The following is a 22852-nucleotide window of genomic DNA, read 5'->3' on the forward strand; positions in this document are numbered from 1 at the left end:
GTCAGGCTGCCTGCTCAGCAGGGAGTCTGCTTGTCCCTTTCCCTCTGCCCATCCCCCCTGCTCATGCTCTCTTGCACGCTCTCTCTCTCAAATAAATAAAAATAAAATCTTTTAAAAATAGGATTATTATTATTTTTTAAAGATTTTATTTATTTTTTGACAGAGAGAGAGACAGCAAGGGAGGGAACACAAGCAGGGGGAGTGGGAGAGGGAGAAGCAGGCTTCCCCCTGAGCAGGGAGCCGGACATGGGGCTCGATCCCAGCACCCTGGGATCATGACCTGAGTGGATAGCAGATGCTTAACGACTGAGCCACCCAGGCGCCCCCAAAATAAAATCTTTTTAATAAAAGTTAAGTATGGTTGTATGACACACTTTGGCCAATGAAATGCGTATGGAAATGGCATGTGTCGTTTATGGATAGAAGTGTTTAAACAAGAGATCCCCTGACTGTCTTTCCTGGCTGCAGTGATCATGGAAACATGTGTTGAGATGAAGGAGCATGCCAAAAGATCAAGGCAGCCTAGAATGTTGAGCCGCCACATGGAAACCAGCTGTGCTAAGGACCCGCCTAGACCCCTAGCAGGCTCGGTATACATGGGGAATAGAGTTTTGTTGTGTTAAGGTACTCAGATTGGTGTCATCTGTTATTGCAACATAACCTAGCCTATCCTGACCCATCAGGTGTGTTGGTGGTGGTAACCAGGTATTGTAGAATAGAGATGAGATTATAACAAACTAGAAGAAGAATGGATGTCACCCTGAGATCTTGGATTTAGAATTGGATTTTGCTGTGGGCCAAATTGGTTCTGTGTGACTGTATCTGGAGATAGGGTCTTTAGGAAGGAATTTAGATTAAATGAAGTCAGAAAGGTAGGGCCCTAATCTGATAGGACTGTGGCCTTAGAAGAAGAGAAAGAGAGAGAGATCTCTTTCTCTCTGTCATGGGACATAGTGAGAAGGTGGTCATCTGCAAGACAGGTAGAGAGCTCTCGCCAGAAACTGACCATACTGGCACCTTGATCTTGAGCTTGTAAGACCTTGATCTTGAACTTGTAATCTATAGAATTATAAGAAAATAAATGTCTGTTTTTTAAGCCACCCAGACTATGGTATTTTATTTTGGCAGCCCAAGCTGACTAAGACAGATGTGGTAATTGCTAAAATTCTGAATAGTTTCTCTTTGAGGAGTAGTGAAGTTTTTTTGGTTGTATAAGCAAAAGTGATATTATATTTGGTGATGCCTTTAAATTTTTAAGAAGCCTAGGGTTTGGGACAAAGGGTGTATTTTGATGTTGGATAGCCAGAGGGTAGACTATGGAGGTATTTATCGTTTTCACTGCCTACAACCTTAACCCCTTTCTATATTTGAGGAATTTCCTATTAGTCTTAGTTACCAATAGTTATGTTCCATCATAAAATACCCAAAGGTCACATACTAATTCTCCCCCCTTTTGCTGTTAGGCCTTGGGCACATGACTTAGGTTTAACCCATCAGAAACACGTTCCAAGGATTGTGAATAGGAAGAGAGTAGTGATGCAAAGGAGCAGGATTAGTAGAGAATCTATTTTGATGGTGATAGGAGTGGTGGCAGAAGTGATGTGTGTTTTCCAGGGGCACTGTAGTTGTGATTCCAGAGGTAAAACCTGGCGAGCTGATCACCTAACATTTGTGGGGCTTGGAGCAACAGTGCAAATGAAGGACAACATACCACGTATCTAAATATTTAAAAGTTATGGGGTACCTGGGTGGCTCAGCCGGTTAAGCGTCTGCCTTCGGCTCAGGTCATGATCTCGGGGTCCTGGGATCGAGCCCTATGTTGGGCTCCCTTCTCCATGGGGAGTCTGCTTCTCCCTCTCTCTGTACCAACCCCCACCCCCCAGCCCCGCTCATGCTCTCTGTCTCCCTCTCAAATAAATAAATAAAATCTTTACCGACTGAGCCACCCAGGCATCCCAGTAAGTAAAATCTTAAAAAAAAAAACAACTTTATTTTTATTTTTTTAAAAAGATTTTATTCATTTATTTGACAGAGAGAGAGACAGCGAGAGGGGGAAAACAAGCAGGGGGAGCAGCAGAGGGAGAGGGAGAAGCAGGCTTCCTGCAGAGCAGGGAGCCCGATGCGGGGCTCGATCCTAGGACCCTGGGACCATGACCCGAGCCAAAGGCAGACGCTTAACAACTGAGCCACCCAGGCACCCCCAAAAATAAATATTTTAAAGTTATAAATCAAGCTAACACATTGTCAAATAAAAATATCTCTCTCTTACTGTCTTGAAAAATATGCATTTAGAGCAATTCAAAGGCCAGGTTCAAATTTAGAATTTTTGGACTACTTGGAGTTCTATGATGGAATGAAGTGGTAAAGGGAGAGCCAAGCTCCAGTGCTCTACTTGTACCCCTTCTCTTCCCACGCCCACCTCTTCTACCCTCAGTTCCATCATGAACCATGAAGGGCCTCATGTGCCTGGTGTAGGCAGTCTGGCCCCATACATACAAGATCCTTCACTGTTCCCTGGAAATAGCTACCTCTTGGCAACCCTCCGGATGCAGGGAGTGATGCAGACCATTCTAGGAAGGATGGCTCTGAGGAAGAGGCCTGCACGGACTCTGGAAGCTGCTTGGGGCCACTTGGGCAGAGAGTTCTCGAGTTTTCAGTTCCTGAAATGTGCTCTAGAAGAAGCACAAGTTCCAGGTGGGCATGTCCCCTTAGCCCTGTGCCCAGAGATGTGACTGGAGGAGAGCCGGAGCAGAGCCCTCTGAAACATGGAATGCAGGCCAGGGGCTCCAGCTGTCTGGACATAAGCGTGCTATTGGCATTTGGCTTCCCTTCTGGGGATGCTGCCTGGGGGGACATCTGGACTGTCCTGGCTCTACTGCAAGATGTGGAAGTGGTTCCAGCTGCTCGGGCTCTCTTACTCCTCCATTTTCTACAATTTCCCAGGGTCTTTTAAATAAATTACTTTTCTGTTTAAATCAGCTAATGAATTTTAGTAGCTTGCAAGTAAGAATCCTTATTAATACATTTGTCTATTTGCCTTTTCGTGTGTGGAGGTGGGTAATGAAACCTTCATTAGAGGGTTTCATTCAGCTTCATGAGGCCCAAGACCATATCTGTCTTGTTCACTATCGTATCCCCAGCACCTAGAACAGTGCCTGGTAAGAATAAATGTTCTGGGTTCCAGTGATGTGGCATCACTTTAGACACAAGGATTTGCCAGGGTTAGGACCCTATATCATGGCAGCCCTGAGACTACTGGGGGCCCTACACTAACAGATATTCTGACACTTAGGGTTGCCATGCCAAGAGGAGCCATTTACATAGACTACAGGGAAAACGGTGTCCCTGGAGTTATACAATGTTGATGTCTTGCCTGACAAGCATGGTGTTCCTGACAGTGGTAAGATTTCCTGAGAGGAATGGTAACCTGATAGTAATGGGGGACCTTGACATTAATGGGGGTCCTGTCAGCAATGGGGACATCATTAGGTATTAGGATGTCCTGTCAGTCAGTGTTTGTGAATTGATGGAGGGCTTTTAAAGTGTTGGGCCCCTGGTAGGAAGGTGTGGCTTCTTCTTGGAGGAGATTTCTTGAAATAATAATCTGACAGGTATGAGATCACAAAGTGACTGAGGTTTTGATGGTGATGGGTCCAGATTTCCAGGGACTGTGACTCTGAGATCCAGAGCCCTGGGGGATCAGGTTGTCCTGGTAGGACAAGGTGGAAGCTGCTGGGGTTAAAGCCATCCCACTTCCACTGGGTTGGAGCCCAGGGCAGTTCATGTCTTCTGCCTCCCTACAGGACCCATGGAAGGCTAGAAGGTCCTAGGGACAGGAGCAGGGCAAAGAGGTCTGACTCCCCCATTTACTCTGATCCTCGGAGGTTTTACCCTCGTTCTTGTTCTACTCCCCTGTCCTGCTTGATCCTGGGCCCTCAGGAGATGGACATGGCCCTCAGAAGCCGGTCCTTCAGGAGTCTTATCCCACCTCTGTGATCCCCAGATTCTCTGCCCTGTGAAGGTACCACCCACCCTCCCTGACTCTAAAGGCTGGCCCCACCCCTTCCAGAATCCTTGCCCACACGACCCCCTTGTCCTGCCCCTACTTTTCAGGATCCCAAGCCCTACCCCTCATTCCTCCTGTCCTTTTAACATCACCTGGTCCTGGCCTCTGATACTCCCCTGGGAATGGAGGTAAGGATGTGAGCATATTTGTGGCCTGATCTCCATCTCCACTGCTCCTCCTTGGGAATACTGAGACTTGAATAGCCTTGGAGAACTGTGCCTATTTCCTCTCAGCAATGCCACTTACTAGTTTAGTGGACTTGGGAGCTCACACTACCTCTCTGTGCCTCGATTTCCTTATCTATAAAATGGGACTAGTGATCTCCACCTCATAGGGTTGTTAGAGGATGCAGTGATATAATGCACATAAAGGACTCTGCTTGGAGCCTGGCACATGGTTAGCACCCCAAAGTTAATGGCTTTCCCTATTCCTTGAGAGCCACTTCCTCAGACCTGGTCCTGCTGTATTGTTTCCCATTTTTATTTAGGAGATGGGTCAACTCACGAGGTGGTATGTGTGGTAACTTAGAGTACAGATTCTGGAGCCAAACTGCCCAGCTGGGATGCCCCCAGCTCTGCCACTTTACCGTCTGTCCAGCCTGGGCAAGTTACTTAATCTCTGCACCTCAGTTTCCTTAGCTGTAACGTAAGAATGATACTAGTACTTAAAGCAGTGCCCAGCACTCTTGGTGAACTAGCTAGTGCAACAGTGCTTGTCTTTCCATGGGGACAAGTCTCAGGAGCCACCTGAGGAAGTCCTCTGACCAGAGGAGTGCCGGCTTATTCTTACAGAGGGGTTCTTGAGGAAATTCCCCACTTGGGAGTCCTGCTCCGTTGTGAGACTGTTATTTCCAAGATTTTTCTGGCTGTTTCTGAGTTTCCCGGAGGCCAGAAAAGGGGAGCGTGGGGGTGGGGGCTTACCGAGAAATCGAACATGAGCTGATGAAAATATGATCAAAACCGTATGGGGCTGGCTCTTACCAAACACTTACCCATGCAACAGAGGCAGTCCCAATGTCTTGAGAACTGGATGTGCTCCAGGTATGAGTTGGGCGGGGCATCGTGGGAAAGGGCCATTTTCAGTTACATTTTTTGTTAATCAGATGAGTTCTGGGGCTTGTTTTGTGCCAACCCCAGAGCGGAGCAGGGTTGGCAATGGAGACGAACAGGTCCAATCCCTTTCTCTGAGAACTCTATCAGTAGACAGGACAGGGAGTTTGTTGTCCATCCTGTAGATGGGAGCCGGGAGCTCTCTGAGCAGCGATGTCAGGTCCCTTTAGGGAGAGGTTGGCTGCTGGGGCCTTAGGCCTTCAGGGTAGGGAGTTTTCACTCAGCTGTTGGCCTTAAACCGGTAGCAGGCGCTGTGTGCCCTAGACAGGGTGTCTTCTCAGAGGCGGGCAGCAAGGCCCCTGTATTCTGGTTGGGGAGCCAGAAGTCCATACTGTCCCTTGGAGAAGGTGGCAGCCTCATCATCGTCAGGTAGGCAGGTCGGCTTCTGGCCGCCAGAACTCAGGATAGTGACACAACCCTTGTCAGTAAATCATAGTAAGACAGGGAGCAGGTGTGATTACATAAAGTCACAGTGCTGAGAATGTTTAAGTGGGTAGGGACAAGTCACAGATTGCTGGGCTAAGCCCTCATGTATGTGACAGGGAGAGAAGAGGCTAGGACCCAGTGCCCAGGAGGGGTTGGTGGCTGGGGACGGGAAGGCACGGGCTGGAGAAGGGGTAGGGAGGGCTAAATACCTGCTCTCTATGGTACTCGGGTGTCCACCTCCTCAGACTTTCTTGAAATTCTTTATTCCCCAGGCCTCCAGGGTCTGGCCAGAGGCTGTTCGATCCAAGCCCCTTCACTAGCTCCTGAATTATTTTCTCTCTTCCTGAGTCTCAGTTCTTGCTTTGTTCCCAGAGGGTGGTCCCTGAGGCCCCAAGAAGTAGGGACATTTCTGAAGGTGCATGACTTTGGGGAGCCTGTGTGAATGCTGGGGGTTTAGCCTGAGACCCAAAGATTCATGAGTCAAATCTTTGGAGGGACTCTTAAAAATTAAGCACCTCTCCCCGTACGCCTGACTGATGGGGAACTAAGGTTTTGGAGATGGGGAGTAAGGAAGAGACTTGCCTGGAGCGGCTCAGTGAAGTGCCGAAGCAGGGCTGAGGGCTGGGCACTGAGGTCAGGACTTGTTCCTGTAGTCCCCTCAGCGGCGTGGCAGGGAGGTAGCGTCCAGGGCCTCTGTCATGGTAGCATCTTCCTCAGGGCTCCTGCCCTCGCTCCCCTACTCTGTCTGGGGTTTTCCCCCAAGAGTCCGAAGGGAGGTTTTCTGTCTTCCTCTGTGGCAGGCTGACTTCCACTTGGCTTCCCTGGGAACTGAGAAGGAGTTGAAGCAATGTGCCCCTCACACCTGTGTTTGTCCTCTGCCTGCTGGGGCACCCTGGGCACAGGATCCCGGAGACACCTATCTGTAGCTGGGCCCCCGGGGGCTCCATGGTTGGCTGCCTTAATGGATGAATTAATGGATGGATGAGTAGATGGGTGGAGGAGCAGATGGATGGATGGCAGTCTAATGGGTGCAGAGATGGCTAAATGGATGGGTGCACAGGGGCACGAGTCAGATGGCTCATTTCCTCCAGGCAGCAGGGCCACACTTCCCAGCTGTAACAGTTGTTCTTGCATCCCACCCACTCCTGGGGCTCTAGGAGATGGGATATCTGAGATTTTGAATACCTTACTTCTGGGAGCAGAGGGGAGAAGGAAGCTGCTATGCACTCAGCTCCGTGAGGAGGGGCTGACCCAACCCCTCACCACTGCTCCCCTTCCCAGACTGCCCAGGCCTGGCTTTGTTATCAGATGAGGTATAGCTGGTAAATGATGACCCCCTCCCTTCCCAGGTAACAATGCTCAGTCCGCTGTCATAGCTGTCATCCAACCCCAGTGCCACAGTCTTGCTGCTGTCAATGGGACAGGCCCTTAGAGGCCCAAGTGGGAGACCAACAGCTTCCCCAGGGGACTTCCCAGGCGTGAGGAGTTCACTCCTTCCAGAGCAGCCCTGTGGTATGCTCCACGAGTCACAGCGCTTTCATCTCCCGAAGAGGAGACTCCTTCTCTGTAACTCCCTGATCTTAGTGTTGCCTTGGCCCAGGTGCCCACAGGGGCTGCAGGGCTGGTGGTGGGGTTCCTCCATGCTAAATCTCCCTAGCTCCCTGGCCGCTCCTTCTTCCACCCTCTGGGCCCTCTTCCATTCTGCCTTCTGGCTCCCAGGTCTATCTGTCAGTATCTCTGACAAGTGTGGCCCCAGGATTGCTCAGATGGGGCTGGACCTGGCCCAGCCTGACTGAGAGAGAGAGGAAGGCTAGCCTGAAGGTCAGATTCTGTGTGGACAGATGGGCCCTCACCACTGGCTACTGAGCCTTTCCTCGCATATGTACTTATTTTCTATTTTTTTAAAAAATATTTTATTTATTTATTTGACAGAGAAAGAACACAAGCAGGGGGAGTGGGGGAGGGAGAAGCAGGCTTCCCGCTGAGCGGGGAACCTGACGCGGGGCTCAATCCCAGGACCCGGGATCATGACCTGAGCCGAAGGCAGCCGCTTAACCGACTGAGCCACCCAAGCGCCCCGCATCTTTGCATTTTTTAGTATCTTTTCCATGTCTCTGCTTGTATCTTCTCCTCATTCCTTTTATTTTTTTTAAAGATTTTTTTTTTTAAATATTTTATTTATTTATTTGACAGAGGGAGACACAGCGAGAGAGGGAACACAAGCAGGGGGAGTGGGAGAGGGAGAAGCAGGCCTCCCATGGAGCAGGGAGCCCGATGCGGGACTCGATCCCAGGACCCCGGGATCATGACCTGAGCCGAAGGCAGACGCCCAACGACTGAGTCACCCAGGCGCCCCTGTACTCATTTTCTAGACAAATATTTATTGAGTGACTACTTTGTGCCAGGCAGTGAGACCACCAGGGAGACAGTGGAAACCAAAACAGACATGATCCCTCTTGAGGAAGGCTGACAAACTATCAGTTATAACTCAGTGTGATGAGAGCTGCAAGGGGAGAGGGGCAAGGGCCCTGGGAGTTTGGGAGGGAGGGAGGCTACTTAATCTAGCCTTGAGTCAGGGGAGGCTTCCTGGAGAAAGAGTCATCAAGACCCAGATGGGAAGGCAGGTGAGCCGGTGAGAGAGAAGAGTGTTCCAGACAGAGGGAATGGCGGGGGTGGACGGGTACTTTCCCCGCTCCTGGCAGTAGAGCTGGGTCTCTTCTTGCCCCCAGCCAGGAAAGCTGGTTCTTGACAACTCCCTTCCCCCTGGTGATACCTGATCCCTGAGACACCTGGATACCTTGCCTTGGAGAAGAAAGACTGGGAGGCATGAAAGAGTTTGGCTCAATCAGAGAACAGGCACAGGTTTGGTGTTGCTGAACCGTGGAGAGTGAGAGGGCTATGAGGAGACCAGGTGGGGCTCCGGTCATGGGAACTGGTCCTGAGAACGCAGGGCGTTAAGTAGGGGTCCATGAGGAGGTTGCTCAGGTTGCAGAGGGAAAATGAGATCTGCCATTCCATCTCCCCATTTCCTATTCTGGTCCTCCCGGACAGACAACAAAGAGCAGACAGACAGATCTGTGGGTACCAGTCGGGCTTTATTGGAAGCATTGTGGTCTGGGTGTGGAGAAGAAGCTGCACTCCTGCTACGCCACACTCACCCCTGCTCACACTCACACTCACACTCACACTCCAGGCCCCGTCCCGGCTGGGTCAGGTCTGGTGCAGAGTCGCTGGAGGCCTGGTCCTCCCTTCTGATCCTTGGTTCCCCAGGGCTGCAGTGAGTCACATCCCTTCACTCAGACACAGGGCTCCCTCCAGGGCTGTCAGGGGCTAACTGCCGTGGCGCTTGTTCTAGGGGAGGAAGGAGAGGCAGGGTCATGGGTTAGGGTCTGGGGCAGGGGCTCTGAGGGAGGAGGCAGGGCTGGGGAGGGCCGGGCTTGCCTTTGCAGAGTTCTTCAGCAGTCTCCGGATGATGCGGTCCACCCAGGGCTGGTCTGGAGGTGCACAGAGCTGGTGACCCCGCAGTGTGGTGAACCTGGAGTCAGAGGTCAGAGGTCAGAGAGAATGTAGCCCTGGAACCCAGCCTCCTGGCAGGCTCTTGGTGTGAGGGGCAGAGGCGGGGGACCACATCTGGGACTTCCTTGAAGAGGCTGGGCTTGGCAAGGGGAAGGCAGATAGGAAGGTGGGGTATCAGCGGTGGCTGATGGGGGAGATGAGGCTAGACGAGGTCCTCCCACGACTCACACAACAGCAGGCAGTCTACAGCCGTCCTTGATGAGGAGGTGGCGAAAGGCTCTGACGATGTTCCCTGGGATGGGGCGCTGGGTTACAGACAGGCAGCAGTCTTCAGCGTCGTTGGCACCACCCAGAGCTGGGGTGCAGGTGGGAGAAAGAAGGTAGTGTCAGGACACAGGGACCCTGAGGAGGGGAGGCCACGGCCCTATGGCCCTAAGTGGGATTAAGGACAAGTGTGTGTGTGTGGGGTGGGGTGGGGGGGGTGTTAAACCTGTTAGTCAGCCGGTATGTTTGCTAAATATATTGAAGTACTTCTAAGCTGTTTGGTAAACAGACGCTGCCCTGGTCACCCCAACCTCTCCCCTAGGACCTCTCAACTGCTGCATAAATGAAGAGTTGATGCGGCTCACAGCATGGGGTTGGGGAGGAGAGGTGAGGAGTGAGGGGTAGGGTAGTAGGAGACTGGGGTTAGAGAAGTTATGAATTGTTAAATATTTGGACTATTAGCCCTGTCTCAGCATCTCCCTTTTTCCCCACCATAAACAAATACATACTGTTCTCTCCCGTCTGGGAAACTGAGGCAGCAGGAAAGAGAGGCTGCAGAGAGAAGGCTAGCCATCGGCCCCGGGACACCCCAAGAGACTGACAAACATTGAAGTCAGGGGCCCAGTCATACCCACACTCACAGGGCTCAGGGAACCCTCAGGTTCACCCAAACATGCAGACCTAACTCCGTGTGCCTCACATCCAGCGCCAAGGAGTCTGAGATTTAGACGCCCCCTCCCCCATGCCCACCATAAGCCTTCCCTCAGCCTTACCCGGGGCGGTCTGGAGAATCAGCAGGCTGAGGGCCAGCACTGCAGCTGCTTGCGATGCCATGGAGGGCGGACAGAGGCAGACAGACCGTGAGACAGTGGGCGCGGGCCGAGTCTTGTGAGGCTGGAACTCGGCTGGCCGCGGGAGGGAGCGATGGGACACGCACAGGCGTCCCTGCGGGCAGCGAGGGCTCTGGGAATGTGTGTGAAAGCCTGTGCGAAGCTGCAACTGCCTCTTATTTATGGCTCAGAACTTTCACTTTCCCTGCTCAGAAATTCCCCTCCGCTTCCATTCCGTGGATTCCCCTTTGTCCCCCTCTTTCTGACGGAACCTGACCCAGCCCCCCCCTTCTTCCTGCCTCAGTAGCTTCCCTGCTCTTCTGCTTTTTTTGGCTTCATCTCTGAGAATCTAAGCAGTCCGCACTCTGGCCAAGAGAAGGGGCGTCGCCATGTCAGCCAAAGATGCAGGCTCTGCAGTCTCGCCTTCTTGGTGGCGTTTGCATCATGAACCATAGGGCTGGCTCTCAGAGGTGATGGTTAGGTTTGGGGCGTCAGAGTGAGGGGTTGCATCCCCTTCCCTAAGTTTATCCCTCATTCTCGTTCTTGTCTCTGTGGTTCTTCTCTTCTCTCTGGTGCGGGTGGTGGTGAAGAAGCCTCTCTGGTCCTCTCAGAACAATCACGAAGCCTGGGGTAACCTCCCTATGCTGCCCATCCGTTATCTGGGAACCAGTCCCTTCCTTGGGACAAGCAGAGTCGAAAGGGAATGTTCCTGGGGAAGAGGCCCGGCACCCATCTCAGGCCTCTGGGATTCAACCTCTTGGCTCAGCCAGCACTGCCCCTTTCTCTATTTGCCATGTTTGTATGTCCAACACTTGGGTCAGCAGAACAGCTGGAGGGAGGCTGGCCTCGAATAGCTCCCTTCGTCTTTCCCCCGCTCTCAATCCTGGGAACCAAGAGGGGATTTTTAAGGAGAGGGGCTGGTCAGCTCATACTCAGACAATCCCCAAATTTCAAGGAATCGACCGATGGAGGAAGGGACAACTGATTTCCCATCCTTATGAGAAAGACCAGGACTCAAAAGGGAAATTAATATGTGGAACACCCTTTCAACCATCCCACCCAAGCTCTGGACGCTCTTTTGGATGGGGTGGTGTTTCTCTCATAAATTTCTGACTTATCTTTCTTTCCATCCATTAATAATAATAATAGTAATCGTATTTCTTATTGTTTACTCTGTTAGGCTCTGTATCAAGGACTCCACTTTACTAACTTTCCCAACAAAACTACGAAGTAATTTTTATTTATTTATTCATTCATTCATTCATTCATTTATTTATGAGAGAGAGTGAGAGAGAGAACGTGAGTGGGGGAGAGGGACAGAGGGAGAAGCAGACTCCCTGCTGAGCAGGGAGCCCAATGTGAGATTCGATCCCAGGACCCTGGGATCATGACCTGAGCCGAAGGCAGACGCTTAACCGACTGAGCCACCCAGGCGCCCATAATTTTTATTATTAACATATTATTGTTTCTATTTTACACATAAAGAAAATGAGGTTCAGAGCCCAAGACCCTATTGCAAGTAAGTGTCTTGTACCTAGGTGTCTTTTGCTGTGAGGGTTACACCCTTTACCACTATCCCACGCTGCCTGTCTGCCAACTGTCCATTGATCATAGAACAGTACAGATGAGTGAGACTCTACAGATAGAATGCCTTGCTTGGGATTCAAATTCCACCACTTGCTAGCTGTGTCACCATGTGCAAGTTACCCAATTCCTGTGTCTTAATACCCTTATCTATAAAGTAGGAATGGTACTAGATCTACTTGTTAGGATTAAGGGAGATAATCCGAGTAAAGTCCTTAGTTTAGAGGCTGGCACATAATAAACACTCATCAAATATTGACCATTGTTATTGTTCTATCCTTTCATTCGGATATATGTCAGTTCATCTATCAATCCATTTTTCATTGATCTATGCATCCCCCTGCTTCTGGTGGTTCTGATTATTCCCTGTTGTCCCACCCTCATCCATGCTCCCACTCTTCTCTACCCTGCTCTGTTTTCTGGAAGGCTGACCTCTCTAGACTGAATTACTCAGGATCCTTGCCCTCCAGCTTCTGTTTGAGTTTGGTCCATAGGAGGCAGCAGCAGGAGATCAGTGGGTGATAGGAGAGAGAGGTTAAGTCCCCAGATCCTTCATCTTGCTGCAGTCCTGGAAATGAATAATTTTCTTTTTGGTAGTTGTTTTCAAAGACAGTTCTTCAGACAGCAGCAGCAGCAGCATCACCTGGGAGCTTGTCAGTTTATTGATATTGGTGCCCTCACCCAGGAACTGTATTAGCTCAGCACCTGGGAGTGATGTTAATAGTCTGTTGGGTTGGTTACTGGAAGTGTAGACTCAACAGTGGCCTTTGATCAATGAGATTGAAATGTTAGAACCTCACTGACATATTGTAGAACAATGCTTCTTAAACTTTGATGCGCATGTGATTTACATGGGAGTCTTGTTAAACTCTAGATTCTCATTCACTAAGTCTGGGGTGAAACCCAAGATGTTGCATTTCTAACAAACTTCTAAGTGATGCTGATGCTGCTGGTTCTCAGACTATATGAGGAGCAAAGTAGAGGAAGGAGTGCAAAGTTGAGAGAGATGGGAATGCTGGAGCGTCCCTGTGATGTGCAACCACTAACTGTACACCTCTGAAGGGCCCAAAAAGATGCTTCCTTCTCCAAGGCAACAAGAAAAGTATTAATGAGGGGAATGGTAGCTTCTTTGAAAAGCACTGTAGAGGCTTCTTTAGGAGGCAAGAGATGGGGATAGGAGATGCCTTCTTGGGACTGGGCAATCAAGGGGGATAATGGAATCCATGAGTGGTAGAGGTCAGATGTTGGCACCTAACCATGAGCAATAAGGTAAATGAGATTACTATATAAACTGTAGGGACAAGTGGTAATTTATGTGCTTTGCCCACAGGGATCTGTGGTGTTATCTAATTGATCATAGTGTTCCTAGCAATGAAATAGATGGACAGCTTACTGATGTGCTACTTGACCTGTGCAAGTGGAAACATCTAGCCCTGGTGGGCAGAAATTTGATCCAAATTGTATTGTACAGTCTTTTACCCAGTACCTCTACTTAAGTCATTTTCCTAGACTCAAAGGCCTTTGGTCAGGTGGGAGGTGGGAGGGCGTGAGTCTCTTTCATGGGTGGATTCTATAAATCTTTCTCCCAGTGAGCGGTTTTCCTAGTGCATCTCCAACAGCAGCTGCATCACCTAAGAACTTGCCAGAAATGCAAATTATTGGGCTCTGCCCCAGCTTCGCTGGATCGGAAACTCTGCAAGTGGTCCAGCAATCTGTACCTTAACAAGCCTTTCTTGTGATCCTGATGTATGCTAAAATTTGAGAATGACTACTCCAAGCCTTCTCTACAGAGAGATCTGTAGCCATTTGCGAGGTTGAGTCTGAATGTGGAACAGGACGTACTCAGACCTTTGGGGTGTTATTAGCTACAGTCTGTCTTATGTTAATACTAGTCTTGGGGACCCAAAATCCCACTGTGGTCCATCAGTTAGAGTAAGGCTTAATAGAGGTCAAGTGACAGAAGGATCTTGATCCAGATCCATCTCACAGTGGGTCTGTAATACCTGTTCACTGGTTATTTCTCTAGGTTCAGAATGTATAGTGGGAATGGGTATACTTAGTCATTATTCAAATCTTCACACTGGTTCCTTGACCATGGAGTAAGGAAAATTATGGTAGGAAGGGCCAAGTGGAACTGTGCTTGCCCTACCACATTCCCTGCTACAACAGGAAACATAAAATTAATGCTACATTCCTAGAAAAATTGCATAGATTAGAGCACCTTCAAAGACTTAAAAGATGTCATAGCCCTTGGCACTGGGCAATCTTATTTCAAGGGGAATAATGGAACCCATGAGGGCTAATAATCTAGCACATGCCTTTTTTCTATATCAGTCAATTAAAGACCATTGAAATCGGTTTCTTTTTTTCTTTTTCTTTCTTTTCTTTTCTTTTCTTTCTTTCTTTCTTTTTTTTTTGAGAGAGTGTGAGTGTACAGAGTCAGGAGAATGAGGTGGGGAGGGACAGAGGAAAAATAGAGAGAGAGTCTCAAGCAGGCTCCATACCAAATGTGGAACCCAATTTGGGGATTGATCTCATGACTCTGAGATCATGACCTGAGCTAAAATCAAGAGTCAGATGCTTAGCTTACTGAGCCACCCAGGTGCCTCAGAAATCAGTTTCTTTTCGATTGGAATGACAGGTGTACACTGTCACTGTCTTACCACAGGGATATATCAATGTTCCTGCTCTTTGTCATAAGATAATCTTGACATCCCACAGAATATCAACTGACGACATTATGCTTACTGCCTCTGGTGCACAAGAAATAGTAATCACACTCCTAAAGCCAATATTATACTATATGTTAACTAACTAGAATTTAAATAAAAATTTGAAGAAAAAAAGAGCAATCACCCTAAATGCCTTAGTAAGACCCATATATGCCAGAGAGAGAGAGAGAGAGAGAGAGAAAGAAATCCTACAAATATCCAGGACCCTGCCACATAGGTAAAATTTTTAGGCCATTGTGGGTGGAAAGAAGCTGAAAAATAGTGGTCTGTGGTGTGTTGCACCTTCACCATGAAGAAAGAGACACAATGCTTAAAGGAAGTTTGGATTTTGGAGGCAACATATACCATATTTAGGTGTACTGTTGCAAAATATTTATTGGATATGATGTGAAGCTATGGTTTTGAATGAGACCCAGAGCAAGGAAGGGCTGGGCAGCAAGTCCAGTTTCCAGGAAAGTTGCCCTGCTCCTTGGGTCTTATGGCTCATAAATCCAATGAACTTCAGCTTTTCTGTGGCAGAAGAGGTTGCTATAGGAACCCCATTGGGAGAATTACACCTTAGGGTGTTGGAGTAAGGCCACACTTCTTCTGCTAACAAGTATTTTCTATTTGAAAAGCAACTCCTGATTTGCCAATGGGCCCTGGTCTAAAACTCAGACTCTAGTTCACCCAGTGACAATGTGGCCCAAAGGTGTTACCTATAGCAAATGATATAGTTGGATGTGCAGAACAGCATTCCATTGTTAAATGGTCATTGTACATATGAGTTCAGGCCTTAGAAGTTTCAGAAGGCATGAGTAAAAGCGTGGGCAGGGGGCTCAGATTCCTATTTGTATTGTTTCTTCTTCTGATCACATTCACACCTTCATGGAGAAGTTTTCTACAGCTAACAGAGGGAGAAAATGCATGGTCTTGATTTTTAGATGGATCGCTAAGGTAGGCTGGCCCTGAACGACAGTGGTGAAGGGCAGTCCTTTCAGTGGGCAGAATTTCAGGCAGTACATTGAATGTCAATGTTGCCGGGAAGGAGAGATGGCCTGAGGTTTGGAGGTGGACTAATTCACCTGCAGCGGCTGCCTACAACAACCCTGCCCTCACCTTTGTAAATGGTTCCTTCACATTTTTTCCCATTAAACCTTTTTGGACATGCCATTTATTTCCCACCAAGATCCTGAACGATATAAGAGTATAGTGCAGAGCTGGCATAGAAGTTTCAATTAAATTTTAATACGCTCGGCCTGGAATGCCTGTTGGGAAAGATCCCAAGAATCAACAGGCAAGAGTGAAATAATGAAATAATAATAAACAAGGATTTGTAACACAGTCATTAAATAAATATTTATTGAAGGCCCCCTATGTTCCAGACACTGTTCTTGGCACTGGGATACAGCAGTAAACAAAACAGACATTTCTGCTCTTGCAGATGTCTTTTTTTTTTTTTTTTGGTAAATATTTTATTTATTTATTTGACAGAGAAAGACACAGTGAGAGAGGGAACACAAGCAGGGGAAGTTGGAGAGGGAGAAGCAGGCTCCCCGCCGAGCAAGGAGCCCGATGCCGGGCTCGATCTCGGGACCCTGGGATCATGATCTGAGCCGAAGGCAGACGCTTAACGACTGAGCCACCCTGGTGCCCCTCTTGCAGAGTTCTTAATCTAATGAAGGAGACAGGCAATAAACAAACAAGAAAAATATATAGTATTTCAGATGACAGTAAGTGCTATGAAGAAAAATCAAGAAGGCCAGAGGGATAGGGAGCAATGGGGAGGGTGGGCAGGGAAAACTTAACTGATAACATTTAAAAAGAAAGCTTGTGTGAAGAAAGTGAGGGAGAGAGCCATGCAGAGATCTGGGGAAGATGTTCCAGGTAAAGAAAATAACAAGTGCGAAGATTGTGAGATGAGAGTGTGTCTGAGGAATAGAAAGGAGGCCAATGTTTGGGAGGGAAGTGAGCAAAGAATAGCGTGGTAGGAGATAGAGTCAGATAATAACAGGGGCCAAACGGTGTAAGGCTTTGTAGGCCATCGTAGGGTTTCTGTTTTACTGTGAGTGAGATGCGGAACCATCGGAGGGGTGACAGAGGTGTGACATGATCTGACTTGTTTTAAAGACTCCTCTGGCTGTCGGATGGAGAATAGACCAAAGTAATGCAAGAAGGGAAGCACAGAGACCAGGTCAGAAGCTCCTGCAATAATTGAGGGGGGACATGATGTTACCGGGAGTTGGTGAGAAGTGGTTAGATTCTGGAAATATTTTGAAGGTAAAGTTATGGGCTTTGCTGAGGGGTTCGGCATAGGATGTGAGAGAAAGAAGAGACAAGAATACTGCAATATTTTTGGCTTGAGCAATGTGATGGATGGGGTTGTATTTATCAAGATGTGGATGACTGCAGAGGAGTGGGTTTATGGGAAGATCAGAGGCGTCTTTTGACTTGTTAAGATAAAGCTGCATTTTGGACATATAAGTGGAGATGTTAAGTGGGTGCTGGTAATATGAGTCTGAAGATCAGGGGAGAGATTTTAGCTGAAGATACAAATTTGGGAGCATATGGATGGTCTATAAGGCCGTAAGACATTGAGATCTCCAAGGGAGTGAGTATAGGTAGAAGAGGTTCATGTTCTAAGCCCTGAAACTCCCCAACATTGACAGATCAGGGATATGGAGAGGAATCAGGGAAGGAGGAGAGCTGTCAGGGTGTTATGATGGTACCCAATATCATGGCTAAAAGGGAAAGGACACGGGGCCCAAGGGTGGAAGGTTTAAAGTACCCACTCCCTAACCTTTGGTTTAGATGATCCAATGGGGGTGGAAGTGGGAGATTGGATGCCAAGGAGGTGGGTTTGAAACAGTTTCTGACCACACACACAGAACCCTAAGTAGGCTACATGCTTCACCTAGTTCACTCTCTTCCCAGCCAAGTCGTCTTTGCCGGGTTCCTGGTTCAGTGTGAGCCCTGGACCAGTCACCTTACAGCTCAGGGCAGCCCATTCCAGCCTAGACCCACATTCCTCCAAGGAGCCCACACAGTCTTCATGGCGTCCTGGTCTGACCAGAATCCATGCTCCAGGAGCAGAGATCTTGGATGGTGGGCACCTTAGCTATTGGGGCAGGGGAGGTAGCAGCTGGGCCTGGGAAGTCAACCAAGTCCTTGGGAGGGGTGAGAATACAGGGGAGTGAATGACTGTGGGGAGAGGACCTCTATTAGGTGCTTAGTGTTTGCTGAATGGATGAATGCGTGTGTCCCAGGCTGCGTTCCTGGAGGGGTGTGTGTGTGTGTGTGTGTATGTGTGTGTTAGTGGTGTATGTGGCTGTGTGTGGGTGTGGGTGTGTGTTAGTGGTGTATGAGGCTGTGTGTCACCCCTCCCAGGCCTGCAGAGGGCGCCCCAGTCTGGGAAGGGAGGCTCTGGAGTAGGGCGGAGCTCTGGTGGAGGGGTGAAGGGAAGCTGTGGCTGGCTGGGGGTGCTGTAGCAGCGGCTGGTGGAGGCCCTGACTCGGCGGGCCCCTCAGAGGCTGAGGAGGGCGTTGGGCCCAAAGTCACTGGGCCTGGGACGGCCTCTGGTGCTCTCCCCGCTCCAGGCACTCGCAGGCCCCGAGGCCTAGCGTCCTAGCCCGCCCCAGGGTCCGGGGAGCGGGCCGGACGCGCGGAGGGGAGACTCGGCTGTAGGTGGGACCGCACCCCCGAGGACGTGGGGTCCTCGTGGGTCTCGGATGTTCCCCAGGAGGCCGTTACCCCAGGCTTAGCACAACAGCATTCCCCCCAGATCCCCGCCACTCAGGCCCTGAACCCGCCAGGTACGCGGCGGGCTGGCGGAGACGCGTGCGCTGGCGAAGGCCTGTGTCTGGCTACGAATATTTCTCTCTCCCACTGCCACTCCAACCTACCCCGAGTCCGAGCACCCAACGTAGAAGACTGGACGTAATGTCTGCCTTAAAGGCTAAAGGAAGTTCACATCACCTCCGGCACTTCCTTCACAGAATAACCTGCACCCGATCGATTCCTTACGCCGCATAATTACGGTGCCAACTCTAAGAAAAGGTTTCTTTATTCAGCGGGGGTTTATTGAGAGCCTAACTGTGCCGGGCGCGAAGCTCCGCGAGAGGATGAAGGGCTTTAACAGGGACACGAGCAGAAAAGGAGTTTGTCCTACTTGTCAGTGGACACAGGAAAACGCTAAGCCTCTGGCCTATCATGAGACACATTTGAGGACAAATAATAAAAATAATTTTAAAAATTGATCCCAGAAAGATGAAGAAAATGACAATAGAAAATTAAACCCGTAAGCCTGCTGTTAGCCTTTAGCCGACCGAGGACCGCGGCGGCGATGCTGCCCCCTGGTGGCGAAACGGGGCAATGACGCTATCACAGCCAAGTGGAGTTTCACGTGGTGATGGTGATGTGGCTCCTGGGATTCTGAACCGAAATTGGCTCTGGCTGCCCAGGTGACCAAAAGTGGAGTTTGGCTATTTTAATATTAGATTGACATTTATTATTACCACAATCCATAGGTCTAAATGAAAAGTCTTCAAGAACAGGGCATCAGAGTTTGCGTGGGATGTTTTGATTTGCCACCCACTGAGAAAGGGATGTCTTGAAGAAAACAGTCTTCAGCTTCTTGGCATAGCTAACACATTCTCTGTAGGGGAACTGTAGACACCAATAGAAGAATTACAAATATAGGTGTTAGAAAACGAGGCTTGGCAACTTCAGCATTTATAAAAATGGCAATTCGGGGGCTCCTGGGTGGTTCAGTCGTTAAGCGTCTGCCTTTGGCTCAGGTCATGATCTCAGGGTCCTAGGATCGAGCCCCACATCGGGCTCCCTGTTCAGCGGGAGGCCTCTCCCACTCCCCCTGCTTGTGTTGCCTCTCTCGCTGTATCTCTCTCTGTCAAATAAATAAATAAAATCTTTAAAAAAATAAAAAATAAAAGCGGCAATTCATTGGTCAAGACTGATGCCAAAGGACAGAAGCATTGATGACTTTAACAAAACAGCGTAGCATCATTTTGTCCCAAAATACAGGGAAAAATAGCAGCTGGATGTGGGAAAGAAAGAGAACTTCACAAGAGAGACCAGTGAAGCTGAAGACATTTTCACAGGTAAATGATTAAAGCTAGGAAGCAAATTGATTTTGAGCTTCATAAATAGCAGGTATAGACCCAGTCCCTCTGACCTTCCTGTGCCATAATGCAAGGCAGAAGATGCCAACTGTGTCAGTGGTACTGAGCTGTTAGCCCCATATTGTTCCATTTTTAATTTTAATTTTTTTTAAAGATTTCATTTATTTCAGAGAGAGAGAGAACGCACAAGCAGCAGGGAGGGGCAGAGGGAGAAGGAGAAGCAGACACCCTGCTGAGCAGAGAACCCCATGTGGGACTCGATGCTAGGACTCCGGGATCATGACCTGGGCTGAAGGCAGACGCTTAACGACTGAGCCACCCAGGTGCCTCATTTTTAATTTTTAAAAGGAATACATCAAAAGAAAGAACCTAACTGTTATTGGTGATCATGTCCCTCTAAAGGCTGGATTGATGAGTAAAGAATGAAGTAGTGGTTAGCCAAAGTGTGGCCCAGGTATCGTGTGTGGGGGGGGCGGGGGCGGGGGGGGAAGGTGTTAAGACATCTGGCTGCTTAGTTTGGAATTAGTTTCAGGTTCATACAACTGAGGTTGTTAAGATGTTTTTATTAGCTGTAATTCTGGGAGATCTTACTAGCTCTGTCCATCCCTTTTATCAAACTGGTGCTTAAAGGATTCACAAACAAGGAGGACCACAGGAAGCAGGAGGCTTCCAATTCTGAGGCAGCAGACAAGAAGGTGCTGGCCCACCATTTCATAAGTGTGTGTGTGTTATTTCATGGAAGAGAAAATGAGAAAATTATTTAAAAACATGGTATTAGTAATTTTCTGGATGGCCCTGAGGATGACTTATTCTTAGCAGATAATACTGACCCAGTTTTAAAGCAATGAAATGTTTTAGTGCTTCAGTGTAAAGGAAAATTGGATTCCAGGGATTACAGTGAGTTTTCATGATGGGGGGTGATGATTTTGTAAATTTTGAGGATGATTGATCTTTAGAATTTGTTTTCTTCTTTTCTTTTACATTTCTAGTAGAAGTCATTAATTGTCTTCTTGTTAAACATTGGTATACTAGTATTCATAAAATATTTATTTTTACATATGCATGAGTGAGGCATTGGAAGTTCTTCAAATTTATAATTTTATCGTATGCTTTATACCTGTTTTTATGGAAATATTTCCTGTCTAAGCAGCATCTTTGGAAAGTTACCTTTATGTCCTCTCTCATTTGGGCCTTTATACACATACACACACCAAAAACATTTACTATAGTTTTAGTTGGGGCTCAGGAAGAAGTAAAAATAAATGCATGTGTTTAATTTGCCGTCTTTACCCTGAACTCCTACTAGTCTTTGAATTTATTAAGATTTTATTTATTTTTTGACAGAGAGAGAGACAGCGAGAGAGGGAACACAAGCAGGGGGAGTGGGAGAGGGAGGAGCAGGCTTCCCACTGAGCAGGGGGCCCGATGCGGGGCTCGATGCGGGGCTCGATGTGGGGCTCGATCCCAGGACCCTGGGATCATGACCTGAGTCGAAGGCAGACGCTTAATGACTGAGCCACCCAGGCGCCCCTAGTCTTTGAATTTAATTGTGTCGATCTTTTCTTTTATGGTTTTACATCTTAAGAAGTTCTTTTCTATGTCAAGGTGATAAACATACTCATTTACGGTTTCTTCTATTCCATATATTTTAAACATTAGGTCTTTCATTGACCTCAAATGATGAAACATTTGAAGAATACTGAAGCTGTGATAATGGCAAGATAGAAGTATTTTTTAAAGATATTATTTATTTATTCATTAGAGAGAGTGCGTGAGCAAAAGGGGGAGGGAGAGGAACAAGCAGATTCCACACTGAGCACAGAGCCCGATCTCAGGATCCTGAGATGGTGCTCGAACTCAGGACCCTGAGATCATGATCTGAGCCAAACCAAGAGTCGGAATCTTCACCGACTGAACCACCCAGGCGCCCCGCAAGATAGAGGTATTTTAAAAATGGAAGAGAAGTTAGAACTTAGAAAAAAAACCCTAAAGGCTGAGTGATAAAGGAAAAGTAAGCAAAGTGCACTACTTTGCTATGCAGCGAACAATTACATGGTCATTACAATGTAAACACTGATCATGATCTAAATATAGTGGTATGACTATATTTAGAGGATAGGGTGACAGAAGAGGAAGGTTGGTAAGAGAGTTAAATCTCCACTTTTTATTATTTATTTATTTATTTAAAAATATTGTATTTATTTATTTGAGAGAGAGAGAGAGAGACCACAAGCAGGGTGTGGGTGTGGGGAGGAGCAGAGGGAGAGGGACAAGCAGGCTCTCTGCTGAGCAGGGAACCCGACACGGGACCCGATCCCGGGACCCTGAGATCATGACCTGAGCTGAAGGCAGCTGCTTAACTGAGCTGCCCAGGTGCTCCAAATCTCCACTTTTTATAATAGGAAGCCAATTGGCAATGTTTAAAACAGATAAACCAAGAAACAGAAGAATGAACAAAATATTTAGATGTAGGGCACCAACTCCTAGAAGAAGTTGCTTAAGAGTTAAAATTTGCAGGAAATGGTTTTCAGAATAAGTCATTTGGTACTTTTTGATATTTTTAAAAACCATGAGTATGTATTATTTGATTTTTTAAAAATTATGCATCTTACAGAAAAAAGAAAGAACAGGATAACATTGTCAAAGATGAAGGCAGACAAGGAGAGTGGTCGCTCATTTCCTGATGGAATAAAGACTATACTGCACGCCCGCTCAGGGCAGGGTGTGAGGCACATATGAGGCAGGCGATGTGGCAGGATAATTCAGCAAAATATGAAGTTTTGTTTGTTCTGCCTATGTGTTTCCTTTCTCTCTCTGGAGCAAACAAGAGTTTTGGCAGGGCTGAGAACAGAGGCATCCCGATGTCAAAGGCCCTTCTGCCTTTGTAAAAGTCCAAAGCAAACCTGGAAAGAGGTTATGTCCTGGAGGGGCTGGGAGGAAGGATTTTGAAGAGAGGTCTTTATGACTGGGCGGGGATTGGTGTGCAGGTCCAGCAATGGGCTCTGATGTAGCAAGTGGCAGCACCTGAGTCCATGGCTCTGGGGGTGTCTGGGGAAGCCAGGTTCAAACCCAGAGGCTCTCACAGCTGAATTTCCATGTCTCAAAGATGGCCCAGAGCTAAGCGTTTTAGAGTCCAGCACCTGAAGAGCCAACCGACTTGTACTACAGGGGCCTTAGCATTCACTGGTAAGACTAATGTCCAGAGATG

At 48.2% G+C, this 22852-nt stretch overlaps 1 protein-coding gene across 1 annotated transcript; it reads right to left on the minus strand.

Moving 5' to 3' along the window:
* Nucleotides 1-8675: 8675 nt before the first annotated feature.
* CCL19 (C-C motif chemokine ligand 19) lies at nucleotides 8676-10474 on the minus strand. Its single transcript, XM_036081347.2, has 4 exons — nucleotides 10155-10474; nucleotides 9346-9472; nucleotides 9043-9136; nucleotides 8676-8952 (listed from the first exon to the last, which is right to left on the minus strand). The coding sequence occupies exons 1-4, from the start codon at nucleotides 10213-10215 to the stop codon at nucleotides 8932-8934; spliced, it is 303 nt and encodes a 100-aa protein (XP_035937240.1). The 5' UTR covers nucleotides 10216-10474; the 3' UTR covers nucleotides 8676-8931.
* Nucleotides 10475-22852: the final 12378 nt, after the last annotated feature.

Source organism: Halichoerus grypus, chromosome 14, assembly GCF_964656455.1.
Source record: "Halichoerus grypus chromosome 14, mHalGry1.hap1.1, whole genome shotgun sequence".
Lineage (NCBI taxonomy): Eukaryota > Metazoa > Chordata > Mammalia > Carnivora > Phocidae > Halichoerus > Halichoerus grypus.

Bases quoted from the DNA above. Each gene is read 5' to 3' on its own strand.
- CCL19 (XM_036081347.2), bottom strand. From the start codon at position 10,215: ATGGCATCGCAAGCAGCTGCAGTGCTGGCCCTCAGCCTGCTGATTCTC. The intron at 9,473-10,154 runs GTAAGGCTGAGG...CCTGCACCCCAG, and splicing joins GATTCTCCAGACCGCCCCGG to CTCTGGGTGGTGCCAACGAC. The intron at 9,137-9,345 runs GTGAGTCGTGGG...CTCTGACTCCAG, and splicing joins TGTAGACTGCCTGCTGTTGT to GTTCACCACACTGCGGGGTC.